Here is an 18,868-nt window from a genome sequence, read left to right on the forward strand (position 1 = left end):
TCGAGGGTTAGAAGCGCTCGGTTACTGTTTCTGCGTTCGGGATTAATGACTTCGCGTTTGAGTTGCAGAACCACATCATGGGTGGAGAAGTGTGCCCTGAATCCACTCATCGTGTGTGGCAGCAGCTCGTTGTCCTCAAGTAGTTGGAGAGACCTTTAACGTGCACTGATATCGCACAGCACACAGGCGCGTTTGGCGTTTCGTCTCCACCGAAACGTGGCCGCCGCGGTCGGGTTCGAACTCGAACCCGGATACTCCGGATCGATATCAAATATTTCAAAGGATCGACCCCCAGATTTTACCCGCCACCGTGGCTCAGTGGTTAAGGCGCTCGTCTACTGAGCCGGTGTACCCGGGTTCGAACTCAACCACGGCGGCCGCGTTCCGATAGAGGCGAAGCGCAAAAGGCACCCGTGTCCTGTGCAATGTCAAAGCACGTTAATGATCTCCAGGTGGTCGAAATTATTCTGTAGCCCTCCAGTACGGCACCTCTTTCTTCCTTTCTGCTTTCTCTGCCACCTTTATTCTTTCCTTTACGGCGCGGTTCAGGTGTCCACCGAGATATGCAAGACATGTAGATACTATGCTATTTCCTTTCCTCAAAACCAATTTTGAATTTTGTTTAAACACACTGCTTGCAGCCTTTCGATACAATCTACATCCAGTCATTTCCACGAACGTGAATCCAGGGCCCCTGTGCACGTCCGGAAAAAAGATAGAAAAAGCACTGCGCGAACGAACTGCAGGATCGTGTTTCCAACACACCACACGAGGCATTGGGTGTCGCCGACGTTGCTCCTGTAATCGATTCATCCGCGGCAACGGAGGCTCATCTCCTTCGGAGATAATGCTTGTGTTCCTGAACGTGCTCACGTAAACGCTCATTGGAGCAGGGAGCTTCCCCGTGCCTTTTTTTGCGATCTGCCTCGCCTAAAGCCTCATCGGGAATGCGCATTCGGCGCTTCGCTTCCCTGAGGCGTGGTATTCGGCACGTTTAAAACACTCCCGCGCCAAGGCGGCTCGTGTAAGCGCGGCTTTTAGCGAACACACGCCTGGAGACAAGCGACGACGACTGCTGCAACCAAAAAATAGAAGAAACTGCAAAGCCAGATGGGAGCGAAGGACGAAGCGTCAGGAAGGTTCGTAAACATAGTTTACGTAAATGTGGTATGGCATATCATCATCATCAGCCTGACTACGCCCACTGCAGGGCAAAGGCCTCTCCCATGTCTCTCCAATTAACCCTGTCCTTTGCCTGCAAACTTCTTAATCTCATCCGCCCACCTAACCTTCTGCTGCCCTGTGCTACGCTTGCCTTCTCTTGTAATCTACTCTGTTACCCTTAAGGGCAAGCAGTTATCTTGCCTTCGCATTTCATGGTGTGGTATATGGGTGAGAGAAATATATTTCGCTAACATAAAAAGATGCCTACGGGTGATTCATTCAAGGAATACAGGTCCCACTTTGGCTATCGACTAAGACGTCGAATCGCACATGTGGACTCGCCGCCTTCATTGCATCGTTGTGACATTTCACCGCTTGTGTTGCAAGGAATCGCTTTCTGTTTATAGCTAAAGCTCTTATAGCCCTGATTTATCCATGTATAGCCCTGCATTCTACCATGGCGTCAACCGCAACAGCCACAGCCATAAGACCTTAATTACTTTGTGAATTAGCTATTTAAGATAATTAACATAATTAATTTTTACTCATGATTGTAGGATTTAATTCAGTTCCATTGCCGCCTGTCACGGTGCGCCGGCGCGAAGTTATTTTCTTATTTTAGTGCCCACAAACGATGCTATTGTAGCCGCGACCTAATGATACAGTCGCTTACTGATATTGTATTGCTGCGTTATCGCAGTGACTCCTGCTTTGTTCTTGTTTTTTGTTGGAGGGTAAACGCGTCCTATAACCAGAACGGTGCTGTAATATTTAAGGGTGCTATTACTCGTCATCCCACGTCTTGCGCAACACGCCCATAAAAAGCAAAAACGTCGTGACACTGACCCAAATAAATGCATTGGACTTCGCTAACAGACCTTCTAGGGCAAGGTTAAATAAGCCGCAGTTTCTGCCAAAATCTGATCGCGCACTTACGGCGACGATAGACGTTGTCGGGCAAACTGATGACCTCGTAACTATCCTTGGGGTCGCCTATTGCGGGCGAGGTCGACTTCACAGTGATGGTAGGACATATCGGAGAGTCGGTTTTCTTGCATGTAGCCCAAGAAAGATTGGGAGCCTTTCTAGACCACCGAGCCTAAAGAATTACGGTCTAGGTTTTTAAGCGTATATTAAGGCATTCTGAAATATTTAGGGTGAAAAGACAGAGCGAAAGTAGAAAAAACACAGGACGAGGCGCCTCCTGTGTTTTTTCTACTTTCGTTCTGTCTTTGCGCCCTAAATATTTCAGAATGAACAAAAACCAACTAGCCCTGCAACAAGTTCTCTTAAAGCATATTAAGGCGCTTAAAAATCGCATAGTTCGTCGTAGAGCTCTGCACTGACCTGGTCCTAGTGATACTTGGGCAGAGGTAGTTTATCCAACAATAAGATGAATGTTGAAATAATCTTTTGAACGACTTGTGCTGCGTCGCTCTTGGTGATCACGCTTCAACAACCTCACTGTGGTGTCACTGTCAGCCTTATTTTGCTCACCGTTCCTTGAAAATTTGCCGAAAGCGGTTTCTTCGTATTCTGCTTGATCGAAGCCGTTTCATGAAAAGCCACTTCATCAAATCCGTTTTATCCAACACAGGCGCCAGCATCAACTGAACTCAGCACTTATGTGTGTGTTCCAGTCTTTTCGTCCTATACCCTCCGCTAAAAAGTGTCTCAATGCGTAGCCAACTGGTCCAAACTCTCAGGCTTCTCATGTGACCACTCCATTTGTTGCGGCAGCAGAAAATGAACAGCGCATGTATATCGGCAATACGTTCATCAGTGCCATTCATGAGGTTGGGATTTGGCTGCCGCAGCTTTGAGTTGCGGCAAAAGAGGGGGGGAGGGGGGGGGGCAGTTCTTTAAGAATTTCTGATTTCTCTATTTTTTTTCCTAACAGCCGTGCCTTCAGCCATCTCGTGACAAAACATAACAGCGGAATATGCAGCAAAAATTTAGAAAATTATTTTTGTTTTTTTGTGCTCGTCGAAAACTGTAGGCGAATCGCGCTTCTGATAGTCCCGGTGAATCGCGAATTCCTCGGATTCATAGTTTCCAAGAAGAGGACAGATCAGAAGGTCAGGGCTTCCGTTGATTGCAAGGCCGCATATCTCTCACCAAAATCAAGATCATACGAGGCGATAAACGAGGAAAACAAGACAATTAATCAGAAGGTTGATTTTCTGGGGTCCCTCTTTTTCAGCTATTTCTATCACTGACCCGTTCGGCATATCGTAAAGAATGTTGTCAACCACGCCAACACGTTATATCTTCGAGCTTCCTTCACTGCACCGGATCCGGCGGCCGCAGAAGCCATTGCAATAGCCATCAAACTCAAAATGAGCGACACCCAACACCACGGCGCCCACATTTTTGCAGACTCCCAAGCCGCCTGTAGAGCCTATACTAGTGGACGTGTCCCGCACACGGCTCACGTCATCACCTGAGGCCCAGGAAATGCAGGTCTCGATGGCAATATTAGGGCATATGCCCTATCTCAAGATTATGCCAACTGAGCGGGGTACACTGACCCTACTCTCTACACCCTCTCAACTCATTTTTCAACCCGCGTAGAGATCCTCCGCCTACATAAGCGACTCTACCCCCCGCCACATAAGAAACTTTCTTCAGAGGACTCCTACCACCTAAGACGCATCCAAAAACTTACCTTCCCCAATGTTCACCACCTACACCACATTCACCCAACGTTATACGCAGATACGTGTCCTTGGTCTGGCAAAACTCCCACATTCGCGCACATTACACGGACATGCTCTGCTAAACCGAACCACTTATAGCCGCACAACACGGAGCAGTGGGAGGTGACGCTGGCCAGCGGCACCCTGGAAGACTAGGAGGCGCTAGTCGCCATCCACTGGATTCCTAGACTGAAGACTCGATCCACAATACGCTGCGGTTTACTTTTAGGCTATAAATGTTTATTCTCTATCTCTCCTAAAGAATGACAGTAGAAAGGTTGTTTTTTGCTCATGACTACCGAAATGTAGAGAAAAGCAAAAAAAAAGCTATTTATTTTTCTACGTAAGCGAGCAATAGTTTTTGAAAACTATTTTTTCGTAGGAAAAATAGCCGCCGCGGTGGCTCAGTGGTTAGGGCGCTCGACTACTGATCCGGAGTTCCCGGGTTCGAACCCAACCGCGGCGGCTGCGTTTTTTATGGAGGAAAAACGCTAAGGCGCCCGTGTGCTGTGCGATGTCAGTGCACGTTAAAGATCCCCAGGTGGTCGAAAATATTCCGGAGCCCTCCACTACGGCACCTAATTCTTCCTTTCTTCTTTCACTCCCTCTCTTATCCCTTCCCTTACGGCGCGGTTCAGGTGTCCAACGATATATGAGACAGATACTGCGCCATTTCCTTTCCACAAAAAACCAATTATTATTAATATTATTATTATTAGGAAACATTTTCATGTAATTATGCATGTTGCAGTTCAGCCTTTATTTCCATGAGTACTTGGCATCCAAAAAGGAACTAAAAGCTTTGTAGCACAGAACGGGGCTCTGTGAACCTGCTGACATAAAAGCTAACGCACTTTTTCCTAATTATTTAACGCTCCGGAGATGAATTTACTACAGTTCCAGTTGTAATTATTCAAGAACTGTACCAGCTAGCGTAAAATAAATAGCAATTTTGAAATCACCGTAAAAAGTCACATCTGTGTCAAAATGAGCTTTATTTCATGTAAAAATAACGAAAAAAAGTTTCGACTCCCGCATCCCCCCCCCCCTCCCCTTAACTTAAGAGCGGTCAGAAAATCATGCTTTACGTAAAGACCGGGAGTCGTTAGGACGCGATGAGACAATGAGCGCTAAAACAAAATCGCATTTATTATTCCAGTTCTACTTTCAAAGCTGCGAAGTTGAACGCTCGTTATGACGAACTTGAAGGAGCCCGGCGATTACTTCGTTACAGCCGTGTGTTCGCTGTAGCCCGTGTTGACCGAGATTCCAAGGGAAATTGGTATTCCTTCGTTGTATCAATTATTTCGTTATAAACCATTTCGTTATAACAAGGTTCGACTGTATTTGCCAGTGCGGGTTTCAGTTCGTAGACAAGCTCTTCTATACTACTGAAAACCACCCGTCCATCCGGTGTGCATCACAACCTCGCGAACTCGCTCCGCAGTTCCAGAAACCGGAAGTCGGCCAGCATTTAGCGAATCGGCGACGCGTCGCTCCCTACGCATGCGCGCCAGAGGCGCACACGATCGCATCTGACAGTCCCACAAACCTTGGCAGCGTTTCAAAACCACCTGGGAAAGAATTTCGGCAAGAGCGCACCGTAATAAGACGACCATAGATAATCTGATTTTCGTCATCCCGATAGGAGGTCATGAATTAGCCGATGGCCACAGGAGCCTGTCCGGACTGGCCTCTTACATAAGCGCTTTACAGATGTGGGTCATTTATACCGCGTTGTACAGCACGGCTACAAGCTGGCTCTGTTCGTGCCAAAAAACACAGCCAGCATCCACAACCGTCGCAGAACCGGTTGTTTACTTCTTTGCGTCAGGGAGCGGAAACTAGTATCCTTATCAAATAAACCTTGACAGCAGTATCAGACCGGCGCGCGATTACTCTGTCGTACGAGCACCAGCTCAGTTGCGATGTCGTATTAGATTTCTTCTCTGAATATGGGCGATTTTCAGGCTCTGTTTTTGGAGCAAGGGCAAAACAGATTGGACTCCTTCTTCGAGCTATCTCTTGCCAGATTTTGCAGCTGCGAATTAATTTTTATCTCGCGTTTTGCTTTCAGAAGTGAAAACGTGAGTTGTTGCTCAGACACATACTCTTTGCCAGCAATGGCGCTACGTCAGGAAAAGTTTTACTCTCCACGAACGTGTTTGGAACACCCTGAGCAACCGTAAGTGTTTGGAAATTGCCGCGGGGGATGTTGTGTCTCGGAAGCTATTTCCCGAATCAGCTTTGCCGGCATTACGACCACTATGGTATCACTTTTTGAAGAGTATGGAATGCGCAGAAATGTACTACAGCTTGTGTTGCGTTTGCAATGATTTGATTGGTATATTTTCGGATTTCGCTTTATGATCCCTATGTATGACGCAAAATGCTGTCCTTGCTGTCATAGCGGCGCGGTTTTTTTTAGGCTTCTCACGTGCTTTTTGCAGCGCCTCCATGGCAATTTTGGGCGAAATTGTTTTGTGTAAACGAATGAAAGAGCAAGAAGATGCGAATTCCAGTGCGGAGCTGGTTCGTCAGGGTGTTTGTTCATCGAATCAAACAAGGACATTAATCGCAAGCTCTGTACGAGCTCTGAAAGGTGACGTAGGCGGTTAACTGCTTCTTTTCCCAATTCTGAACACACCGGATGTGGGTCATACGTTTACGCTACATAACAGACAGCCTAACTTGTGTTTTTTTTTCAAGGCCGCTCATGAAATAAAAGAAGAAAAAAACAGCTCGTTAACGCCACTGTGTGTGAATACAGCTCTCCTCTCAACGGCGGCGATCGCCATCATTGTGAATCCATCAAAATCATACCCAACAATTCTGGACAAATGCATTTTTTAGCCGGAAACCGTTTATGAACACAATGTTTTCATATAATGCAAGATTTTACTTTAACAATCGCTATATTCTAGATCAACCCACTGCAGTCTTGTATATTTTTTTCTATTAACGTTTTGCTATACTCAAAAGCACTCCCCAGATTTTCTGTGGCAGTCCAAACTGTTCGATGCGATCAATGGCAACACTTAAAAAAAGAGATTTTGCTGCATATCCGAAAAATGGATCTTAAATATCTCCATAACAGTGTCTTACAATTTTCTAATTTTCAAAATTTTGTCCGAGAATGTTGGACATGACCCTAACGAGTTGTAAAGATTTCTGGGTCACTTGTGTGCAGCAGTTCCAGTTCTCTGCGCATCTTCTTTCCCAGGGCACCGAGCTTGTCTGTTAAAGACACCACCACTACAAACGCAAAACAAGGCATTGAAGGACTCTGACAGTATGTAGGATCGCATAGCACACTGAGCCACAACCCGCGACGACTTTCAGTTTAAACTGACGACAAAGGTGCCCCTTTCTTGGCAGGCCTTTGCCCTTTTTGGAGCAGGAGAAGGTCGTTTGCAGATGGTTCTAGCTGACGATGCAAGAACCTGGCTTTCAGTGATGGCTTGTATGCATTTACCTTCAATAGTGTCGTTCTCTCTAAGCAGTGAAGTCAGTCACGTGCCATCGTGGGTAAAACACATCAGTATAGGAAGGTACCAGTTCGGGCCTCTCCAGTGTGTCATCCATGTTGCATCATCTGGCATTCACCTATTTGCGGGAAATTGTGTTAGTTTTCCCGTAATAGATTAAATAGACCTCAATGTGATCTGGTTTTTATGTAGTCTCACTGATCTTGCATCTAATCTTGCCTGCATCTAATGGCTGTTCTGACTGATTTACGTTTGCGGAGACGCTAATGCGCGGGTCGCTGACCCGAAAGATGCGGGTTCGATCCCGGCCGCGGCGGTCGAATTTCGGTAGATGCGAAGTTCCAGAGACCCGCGTACTGTGCGACGTAAGTGCACGTTAAAGAACCCCAGGTGAGCGAAATTTCCGAAGCCCTTCACTACGGTCTAAGTCGGTTTTGGACGTTAAACCCCCATAAACAATAAAACAAACGCGCGGGTGTCCATATCTTTAAGAGCTTCAGCACTGCAGAGAACATGTCGCTGACACTGCTAACCGCTACGGGGCACATGAGACGGGACCTGTTGAAACGCCGTCTTCCTCTCAGTCTGTACTTTACAAAGTTCTAATATGTTATAAAATTGAGCACGTTGCCTCCATATGGGACTGTTGTCATGAGAAACCAATTACTTCACCGGAAAAATTCCTGAGCAACGCTGCTCGTCTTATCCTTCCCAATTTTAACCGTACTGCTGGCGTGACCAAATGAAAACTATCCTTTCCTTTCTGTCCTTACAATCTCGTCAATAAAGGCCTCGTTTCAGATATTTTTATAAACTATATTATCATCCTATGTTGTGAGATTCCCTCATCGTTTCCCGCGATATGTCTTAAATCCCATCGGCCACCCTCACAGAGCTGGAATTCAGCCATGCGACATGCCATCTGCATTTCAGTCTTTGTTGCCTCTTCCATCACGCGAGTGGAACCACGCTGCTCAAAATTATGTCACCCCCAGTGGTAAATATCATTTTCGCATTGCGTTGTTTAAATAGCACAGTCAACAGTGTCGTTATTTTGTGCACTGTTTATTGTATCAGTGTGCGTATTTCTAGCTATTTATAACCACTTCCCTCTACTGTGCATCCGGTCCTGAGGGCGTAATCAACTCGTAAATTAAAAAAGATAAATACAAATCTCAAGCTACGTCCTATAAGCTTTCAAAGGTTGGAAGTTGTTTCCTGTGTAGTCGTCAAGCCCTTAACGCGACGGTGAGCAGGGAACAATGCACATGACTGCAGTCCGAATAGTTTATTTCGTTGCAACATCCCTGTCCATTGCGCATCTTGGTCTCTCCAAGACGGAGGGCTTGTCCAGACAATAAATCATGCAGCGGTACTTGCGAAATCCGTGTCCACTGCGAAGCTGACGTCATCGAGACACGGGGCTAGTCCATGCGGGCAGTGAAACATGCGGGACGCGGCCAGTGCATCGGCGTGTCGGCGACTATGGGTCAGTGATTGCGCGGGTCAGTGAGTGTGCCCCTCCGGCGTGCGTCGCCGGGCTTATATGTCGCCCCGTGCTTCGGTCGTCTCACCGTCATTCCCCGCTCGGCTCTCGCGCAGGGACCAGGTGGCCATGGGTCTAGGCGACAGGGGACGCAAGCGCATCGCCATCATCGGCGGCGGCTCGGCGGGCATCGCGTCGGCCAAGTCATGCCTCGAGGAGGACCTCGAGCCCGTGGTGTTCGAGCAAACCGACGCCCTGGGGGGCCTGTGGCGCTACCGGGACGTGCCGGAGCACGGCGTGCCCTCGCTCATGAAGGCCACCATCATCAACACGTGCAAGGAGATGAGCTGCTTCAGCGACTTCCCGCCACCGCGCGAGTTCGCTAACTACATGCACCACTCCATGCTGGTGCGCTACTTCGAGATGTACGCCGACCACTTCGGCGTCACCAAGCACATCCGCTTCAACACAGAAGTGACGCGCGTGGTCAAGGGCGAGGACTACGACGAGACTGGCCGGTGGGACGTCACTTATAGGTATGTGCCGCACTCGTTGCGATGCTATAAAAAAAAACAGGAGTGAGGTCTGGGGCATGCTGAGGCTCACATCAGGTGCGCGCCGCCAGCTGCGAAAATTCGAAAGTCAGTGAGCCTGTGGCCGGCCTGTGACCGCGAGCGTAAGCTGACGAACCGGCCCCGTCGATTTCTTTGCGTGCGCATGTGACGGATAGCAAAATGTCTCTTCGACACTTTTGGCAGCAAAACTGAAGAGTGTAACAGCAATCCCTCTGTCGCCTCAAAGTAGGATCTTAACTATACGGTCATGGGCGTCTTGATCTGGGATCTTTTTTAGCAGATTGCTCGTGACATCTGTGTGGTAAATTTCCTGCGGCCGAAAAACTTCAGTCCGCAGTGAAGCTGTGGTTGTATTCATAACCGCCCCTTACTGTTCCTGGGCGACAAAATTATAGTCTGTTGTTAAACCTCTACTTTCCCCCAAAAAATGATAAAAAGGCGAAGTTAAAAGCAAAAGCATTTTGCTCCCTCTTACTTGTTTAACAGAGTGAAACATGAAAATTAATCAAATTTTGTTTACTGCTGTAATTGATTACTGGTGCAATGCAGCTTACGGGCCATGGGCTGTTTCTAAAGACAGTTTTTGTTTCTCAACTTGTATCCTACCTTTCCAGAGGGTGCACCCATGATGTCAAAACATCTTCTCCTTGGGCTGTTGCGAACAGGCCCAGAGAATTCGAGCAACCGCTTTCACAGTACATACGCCAGGTGCCCAACATATCCAGCGAGAATATGGCGACGCCCAGAGAGCACTCATAGGAAAGGATTATATAGCGCTGAGGCATAGGCAAGGAGAACTCTAAAAGAACTGCAGGCGTCCATTGAAATCTTTGTCGCCTCACACTTTTTGCTTTTTCTGCCTAGCCACTTTTCTTGTATATCCGCTGAAAACATCCTGTACTCTACCAGCTGATAATCGTTCATTTTACCGTATTAAACTATATTTATGTTGTCTACATACGTAGCAAGGTTTCCAGGTAACGACGCATTTAGTCGCGGTAAAATTTTCGCACCGAATTTTATTTTGTGTTTGTTCTTCCTTTCCTTCCGCCTTTCTTTGTTTTGCTTTCTAGTCTTTTCTATTAGTGGTCTTATTTGCAGGACACATATTTAACGAATCTCTGCTTACAGCACTGTTCATGCTCTTGAGTCAGAATTAGTATGCGTTAAGTTTTTCTCTACTCTTCTGTACTCTATCCTTGTGAGCTTGGAGCGTGTATGATCATGGCGGCCCGGCGACTTCTGCTGTTTCCTGATGGAAATCAACTCTTTTTTTTCTTGTCCGAAAGAACTAAAGGCCAGCCTCCTCGGACGGAGACATTCGACGGAGTGCTGGTCTGCTCGGGGCACCACGTCATTCCGCACGTGCCGACCTTCAAGGGCCTGGAGAAATTCAAGGGCCAGGTGTTCCACACGCACGACTACAAGATCCCCGACGGATTCCGCGACAAGAAGATCCTCATCATCGGCGTCGGGAACTCGGGAGCAGACGTGGCCGTTGACCTCTGCCCGTGCGCAGAAAAGGTATTCAGGGTCTAATAATTAGCCCCGCCGCGGTGGCTCAGTGGCTAGGGCGCTCGACTACTGATCCGGAGTTCCCGGGTTCGAACCGGACCGCGGCGGCTGCGTTTTTATGGAGGAAAAACGCTAAGGCGCCCGTGTGCTGTACGATGTCAGTGCACGTTAAAGATCCCCAGGTGGTCGAAATTATTCCGGAGCCCTCCACTACGGCACCTCTTCTTCATTTCTTCTTTCACTCCCTCCTTTATCCCTTCCCTTACGGCGCGGTTCACGTGTCCAACGATATATGAGAGAGATACCGCGCCATTTCCTTTCCCCAAAAACCAATTATTATTATTCTTCTAATAATTAATAACTGCTTTCTGGGGAAAGGAAATGGCGCAGTATCTGTCTCATATATCGTCGGACATCTGAACCGCGCCTAGCGGATGGGATGAAGGAGGAAGTGAAAGAAGAAAGGAAGAAAGAGGTGCCGTAGTGGAGGGCTCCGGTATAATTTCGACCAGCTAGGGATCTTTAACGTGCACTGACATCGTACAGCACACGGGCGCCTTAGCGTTTTTCCTCCATAAAAACGCAGCCACCGCGGTCGGGTTCGAACCCTGGGATTTCATTTTGGTGTGGACAAGACCCATTGGCGTTGGTTGCCTCGATGTGTCACTGCATTGGCTCATTGGTTTCTATATGAGCGCCGCCGTACGAATGCAACTCAACTTGTTGGCAGCGTAGTGCAAGCAATGAACGCGAGATGGCGGTATTGAATGTTGCGTCGCTCTGCGCTCTTAGCTTAATCACCTTGCTGCATGCAAGTCGCAAGATGAAGTTATTGGTAGAATTACCTCACTTATCACCCCCCCCCCCCCACCCTCTAGTGAAATGTTTTCCATAAAAGCCCCACTGATACTCATCATTACGATGAAGGAAGTCTAAAATGGATTGTGGAAATAAATACAACCCTGCTCATTTGTGTTCTCAAAGAGTCGCTCATAAATTCTCCCCGTGAAATGTATGTAAAGAAGCTTCCGTCCTACGCTTGGGTCTGAATTAAGTGCAAGCATTAATCGGACCGCGTCTCCTTTAGTTTCTCGTTTCATCGACGTAATAACATGTCCGGTTTCACATTTCTAGCTTTTCATACATTCCACTGCACTGTACACAACTAGGCTCACCCTTGCCACAACACTGACTTGATTAATGACACAACTAAAGACATGTTCGTGTCTGACTCCGCATTCCAGTCTTACCAAACAGACCGGCTCTTGTACAGTCCTCTCATCTGTGCTCCCTGTTACGTTTGTTCCTTGCATTAGCAGCTCGTCCTTCGCACAACTGCTGCGCCAGAGTCGGTCAAACAACACCAAAGCGAATTCACGAGCGCGCCGCAAACAGTATAATAACGCTGTCACGCATTGGCTGGCCAAGAGTCGGAATTATTGCACGTGCTGCAGTATGATCTGCACCTTCACGGATTACACCGTGAGAATTCCAGCACATTACGAATGGAGAGGGGAGAGCGAAAGCCGTGAAAGCTGAGAACCTACAGTGCTTCAGGGTCCCTCTAACCTCGCCGAAACACGTACTCACATACACATGAACCGGCAACGGATTTCCTTTTTCTTTGCTGTCCCACGACCTAATACATTCAGTACATATTCTGTAAATGGCAACCACACTGAAATGTCATACACAACAGGAACTGTAAGAGGGCACCTGTTCGCGAGTAGTTCCTTTCAGCTCCGTCTTTTATTTCTGTGCATGATTTTGTGTCAATGCAATACTTGTACGTAACTGTAAATAGTGCTTTTTCTTCGCAATTCTTTCTTACTATCCCTCCTGTCTTTATTCCATCCTAGCTATCTCCCTCGCTATCTATATTATTTCTTTAGGCTGCAGATCAAAACTAAGCGGCAGAATCCGCGGCCGGCAAAATTATTTTCTCATAATTTCGTTCCTTTTATATTTTTAATTTTTCATACATCACTACCATCACCACCAACCGCATTGTCCACCGAGAATTGTGCGCCCATTGGTTTGCCAGCTAACAGGCTACTCAATACGCAGGTATACCTCAGCACGCGCCGGGGCTGCTGGGTGATTCGGCGCGTGGGCTTCTGGGGCATTCCCGCCGATTCGTTCCTGAACCGGCGCACTGTGAACCTGTTCAACAAGTACGCACCCGAATGGCTGGTGAACTTCGTGTATGAAACGTACTCTAATGAGGCGTTCAACCACAAGCTGTACCGGCTGAAGCCCAAGCACCGCTGGCGCAACCAGCACCCGACCATCAACGACGCGCTGCCAAATGGCATCCTGAGCGGCCGCATCGTCATCAAGGGCGACGTCGAGGAGTTCACAGAGACGGGTGTCATCTTCAAGGACGAAGAAGGCTACGAACAGAAGTTGGACGTCGTCATCCTGGCCACAGGATACCTGGTCAGTATGCACGACTGGTCATACTATGACATTACAATAGGTACTGAAACTCCCTTGGACGTCCTGTGGACGCTTAGGACGTCCATGGGACGTCCAAGTGAGTTTCAATGAGCATTGCAATTGAGGTGAGGTTATATGAAAGTGGAGAGTAAGGCACTAGGGAGCGCAAAATGTGGCACGCATTTTTTCTAATAGGACACCAATGGTGTCTTCGACTGGTCGCTTTAGATCGCTCTAGAGCGCTCTGAGAGGCGACCGCACATTCGGCTGGTCGAAACCGGCCGCTCTGACTACATTCGGCTGGTTCTTTCCGAGCGCTCGCCTCCAGCTCAGAGCGCTCTGACGTGCTCCGAGAAAAAAGTCGGAGCGGCTCCGAGGTGAGTTCACGTGACAGAGCTACTTCCGCCATTTCGCGAAAGCGGTGTGAAGCGTCTGCGTCCCCTGCGCGTAGGCAAAAGCAAGTGTAGGGTTTTGACGCAGTAGTAGCGTCCTAGCTGTGTTGTGTTGTGTGGGTGCCGCGCTGTGTGAGGCAAAATGTCCAATAGACGCCGGATAACTACGCTAGGAACGCGATATGTGTTGCTGTCCCGTCCCAAGGAACGGAAAGCCGGGGTAGCGGTCGATACAGGCTAAGCGGGGACCGCGATGCAAACTGTGTGCGACCACGTGCGGCTAAAGGTAATCAAGGAACCTTACGTGCGGCTACTGTTGACATCAGCAGCGATGCCGCGTAGTGGTTCCGGAAGTTACGTCCCCCTTCTGCCTCCTGCGCTCCCGCTCTAAAAACTCGCTGACCATTCGGCTTGACTAGTCTCTCTATGCGCTCAGAGCGAGAGCGGCTCCCACTCTGCCAGATCCTAACCGGATCGCGGGAGCGACCAGTCGAAGACACCATAAGAGTAGGACACTAATGTACTGGGACACTTAGGGCTAGACTTGGCCGTAGATGACCCCGTGGTTCAGTAGAACAAACACTAAAACGCTGATTTAACCCAACTTTCAGGCTCACACATTAGGGGCTCGTAGTTGGTACCATGAATTCTGTCCTGCTTGAGCAGTTATGGTCTTCTTTTTTGTCAAGGAGTTCACAGATCCCAGGCAAGTACTTTATACATACATAGAAATCCACAGCAAAAGCCATGCTATCCAGCAGGAATTCATCACCGCAGAAAGTACCTTTTTTCTTGGTGCAGTGGTTGAAATAGTCCATTGTTTAACGGGATTTAACATCCTCAAGCGACTCAGACTACAAGGGACGCCTAGGCTTGTTCACTGAATTCCTGTGGACCGAAGATTTGCGACAGGGCAGCTGCGAATGTTTGGTCAAGAAAGAAGCCTTCGCTTTTCAAGGTAGGGATGTAGAGCTAGAACGTGAGGTTGGCGGCGCTTTCTACGTTTGCCATGGTCGCTGTGTTTGCAGCTGCTAATATGGCTTTAAATGTGTTGAGTAACAAAAGTGCGCAACGTTTGACAAGCACCGAACACTGGGCGTTAAACGAGGTTGTCTGCGCAGAATCAGTATAAAAGCCATGCACTGTCAATGACTTCAGTATGTTGCTTCTATCCAAGATGCCGCCTTAGCTAATTAGCTTCGGATACAGACGAGATGTAAGCATTAATAGTACATTTAATTAGCAACTTCCGCCGCATGGTAATGATGCGCGCTGCTACGAGGTTATGCTATGGAGCCGGCATCTGCTACAGCTCCGCGATCTTTGTTCCTAAATGGCCTCAAGAAATGGTCAATGTAAAATCGGTGCGTATGCATTTTTTTTACCAAAATGTAACTTAATTCTTGCCCGTGTTTTTCCTTTGCCCCTGGTGACTTCTCTTTGCGTCACAGTATGAATGAAACCAATATCGAACATTTTCCCGTGTTGCAGCAAAGACTCATCCATTTGCCTTTATTCCACTTTGTTGAATGAAAAAAGAAGCAGGTCTGAAACGAAGGTGTCTCGCAGGCGACGTTCCCGTTCCTGGACCAAGATGTGCACAAGACGGATAAGAACAAGGTGTGCCTGTACAAATACGTCTTCCCGCCGCACCTTCCGCACCCGACGCTAGCCTTCATCGGGCTGCTGCAGCTGCTCGGAGGAGTGTTCCCCGCCCAGGAGGCGCAGAGCCGCTGGTTCGCGCAGCTCATGAACAAGAAGGTGTCGCTGCCCTCCACCAAGGAGATGCAGGCCGACTACACCCGCTGGCGAAACAACCTCGAGAAGCGCTACGTGGACAGCCTCAGGCACACATTCCAGGTGCGCGCACTGCTCAGATTCTGAGCAGCGGCGTTGCGAAGGGCTCGCAGCTGAATAAGCAAGGAGTCTAAGAGCTATTAGTTCGGAGGGAGGAATGAACGAATTGTAATTCGGCTTTTCTTTGCTTCTTTTCTTTCATTCTTCGACTAAGTGGTTAAAAATAGAAAATGGTAATGAATTAATTGTTGGTTTCCAATCCTACGCATGCTGTCTCTGTAGTGCCGTATAATGCAGGGACATTGATAACCAACGATCATTAAATATTTTGAACGTCTACAGAGACCACAGTACGCGGACGTTCTTACACCTTGCCTCCATCCAACTGGAACTGACATAGATGGCAGTCGAACTCGCGGCTTCGTGCATAGCAGTGGCAAAACTCAACAGCTTCTGACCCGTCGCGCCTTTCAGTTATTCTAAGCGACCGGTTTGGAAAGCGATGTGCCTAGGTGTCCTGTGAGTGATATATGAAAACGCAGCCTTTCCAACGCCTGGCTAAGTGCTCTTTTTACGTGACCATAACTGAGGCTAAGGTACTGGTTGCGCCCCAGTTCCGAGGAGCGGTAAAAAACAAAACTATAAGCCACCATATGACACTTCAGAAAACAGAGGAAACATGCAGTGGCATATGCTTTCAATTGGTTCATCTGATTATCTTCGTCGATCTGAGGGAGCTATAGAATGTGGCGGCCTACGCCGTTTTCTGCACTGTCGCGGACGTCTAGCCCGCACGCCCCATTTGCAATTCTTGTCGACCTCAGAGTGCCTGATAGTGTTGCATTGTCCGGCAAAATTAAAGCGTTTAGAATGGCACAGAATGAAGGCAAGGTATTTGTACAGCTGTGCTCCTCGGGAAGTAAGCCCTGAAACAGAGGTAGTGCGATTATGATTCCATGTTGTCATGCAGTGTTGGTATTCTCGGCAATGAGATTACACTATTTTCGGGCAGGTTTTTTTTTCTCTTAGTCTGCGACTGACGGGAAAGTAAATCGTTTGCGTTCAAAGGGCGCGTTTGAAAGTTACTAAGATGACGCGCCTTGTCGTACCGAAAATTCTCTCCACACTGTGCGCCTTACACGCCGCTAAGACATCTAAAGGAGTGCAAAATTGGGTTTGTCCTTTTTTGCTGTGTAAGCAACCTTTCTTCAACACTGATTCTATCTCGGGTGGTACATAAAAGTTTCTTGTTGACAAAGGTGGTTCACACTGAGGCGATAAGCTTAAATAGGCGAATACGGGAATTAAAAAAGACTACCCTGAAGAGTATAGAGATAGCCAGCTTCAAGTGTGCACCTTACTTCACTTAATACACAGAGTCCCCGCTTGAAGTGTCCAACGTAGTTGTACTAGACAATAAAAAGGCAGGAGAAATGCAGATCGCAAACTTAAACCGTCATGCAGGTAGTCTTGAAGCACATAAGCATTATAATGGCACTCAGAGGACGACAGATAGGTATTGTCGTTCGAGGAATAATCTTGGTATGAGAAAACTTACTGCAGGTATATGTTCCTCTGAGAGGGCGACATCCCACTTTTGCACCTATATGGGTCAGGGAAATAATAGGCGGTTTGTAATTACCTGCAAAACATTAGGTCACGAAAAATTTATTTTATTTGCACTGAAGAGTATCCTTCATTAACGACCATATGCTTACCTTTGCGGGCTTGCGGCTCACTCAGTGCACATCGCCAAATCTCCCCACAGGCCGACTGGGTCGACTACATGGACGACATCAACTCCCAATTCGGAGCCAAGCCAGACCTGTGGCGCATGTTCTGGCGTGACAACACGCTGTTCTGGAAGTGCTTCTGGGAACCCTGCCTGCCGTACCAGTACCGGCTTCAGGGACCGCACGCCTGGTCCGGTGCGCGCCAGGCCATGCTTACAATGAGGGATCGCCTCAAGGGTCCTCTGGACACGCGCAAGATGCCACCCGATATGAGATCTGACCGGGAACGCAAAGTTTGCCGCGTCGTGCCAACATTCCTCTCGGTTGCCGTCGTCGTGGCCATCTTCATCTACTTGCTCACCCTCATATTCTGAAAGAGAGCTGAAGGAAAACAAAGCGGCGATCCAGTTGTTGTGGCGATGTGCTTGTGAGTCACAGTGTCCTTGTGCTGTCCACCGATCTGAAGAAATGCAGTGGGGACCTGCTTTGTGGTGTGAGTCGCCATTAGTCACCTACGCACCTGACCGACTTCTGTGGAAGACCTTGGGACAGCACAACAGTACAGAGCTTGGTCAGATTGTTCTTGCGGTTACTGCGTTTCCGCACAGAAGAGATGAGAGGCAACTTTTGTTATTGTACTCTTCTGCACCTTTTATTACATGCCGCTCGAAAGCGAAGGGGTGTGATAACCTTTTCAGATTCTGCCTCTGACCATGACGCCCACTTGTTTTGTTTTGTTGGGAGAGTTTGGTTCTATGTACGGAAGAACCAAACGGAGGAGTGCAGCCGCTCCTTTAGCTTCTTCAGTGAGTTTGCACGTGTGTACGCGCCCTCGCGTTTTATCGCCGAACCACTGCACAAGCAGCACAACGTTATAAAGGAGGGGGGGGGGGGGGGAGTGAAAAACAGTGCGGTTTTCTAGTGTTCTTATAGGAACCATTTTCGCTGCTACGCAGCCATGCTAGCGACAATCGAGGTTCATTACTGTGTAACCACCTTGCGTTGTCTCATGGCTGCAGATAAACAGCCCTTGTTACGATTGTCTCCATGTTATTCTGTGTTCTTCGACAGGAAGAAAAGGCTGCAAAGTAGCTGGACACCACCAAATTATTTTTCAGCTTTAAATCTGGCTTTGAGCTGTGTTCTTCAGTGCGAAGGAAGCAAAAGTGTCGTTCTTGTGTCCACTCATACGGCCATATACCAGGTAACTGAAAAAGAGTGGCCTCAAGAAAATTTATCAGCGTCGACTCCTCTTTCAGGAGAAAAAACAAAATTCAAGGAAACATTTTGTGGTCTAACGCTAAGGCAGCGGAGAGAGAGAGAGCGCGCGCGAAAATAAGGCGCGGGGTCAATATTTCGGTTGACTACCCACCGTGTGGGAAGGGTCACAAGGGCTAGAAGCACTAACGATGAAGAGATGGATGAATAATGCCAATGAGGGCATACGAGGCTTGCGGCACTGGCGCAATACGCTGCGCTAATGCAACGCCTTCAGGAAGATGGTCACTGTAACGCAAGTCTTTAGGGCTTAATAATGAAAGGCAACTGCCTGATGATTGTGTTCGCACTCAACCGGTGGA

At 48.1% G+C, this 18,868-nt stretch overlaps 1 protein-coding gene across 4 annotated transcripts in view; it reads left to right on the top strand.

The window, feature by feature from the left end:
* Positions 1-18,332, top strand: part of LOC144128139 (flavin-containing monooxygenase 5-like) — a 113,246-nt gene extending 94,914 nt beyond the window's left edge. For 3 of the 4 annotated variants that reach the window (XM_077661236.1, XM_077661237.1, XM_077661234.1), the window contains exons 2-6: positions 8,954-9,373; positions 10,702-10,936; positions 12,995-13,366; positions 15,328-15,618; positions 17,324-18,332. In XM_077661236.1, coding sequence (XP_077517362.1) covers positions 8,954-9,373; positions 10,702-10,936; positions 12,995-13,366; positions 15,328-15,618; positions 17,324-17,662 — 1,657 coding nt within the window. In that variant the 3' untranslated portion in view covers positions 17,663-18,332. Of the gene's footprint in view, positions 1-5,971; positions 6,049-8,953; positions 9,374-10,701; positions 10,937-12,994; positions 13,367-15,327; positions 15,619-17,323 lie in introns of those variants that run through there. The other variant, XM_077661235.1, reaches the window with a different exon arrangement.
* Positions 18,333-18,868: the final 536 nt, after the last annotated feature.

The sequence above is a fragment of the Amblyomma americanum genome, chromosome 4 (genome assembly GCF_052857255.1).
Source record: "Amblyomma americanum isolate KBUSLIRL-KWMA chromosome 4, ASM5285725v1, whole genome shotgun sequence".
In the NCBI taxonomy this organism is placed as follows: domain Eukaryota; kingdom Metazoa; phylum Arthropoda; class Arachnida; order Ixodida; family Ixodidae; genus Amblyomma; species Amblyomma americanum.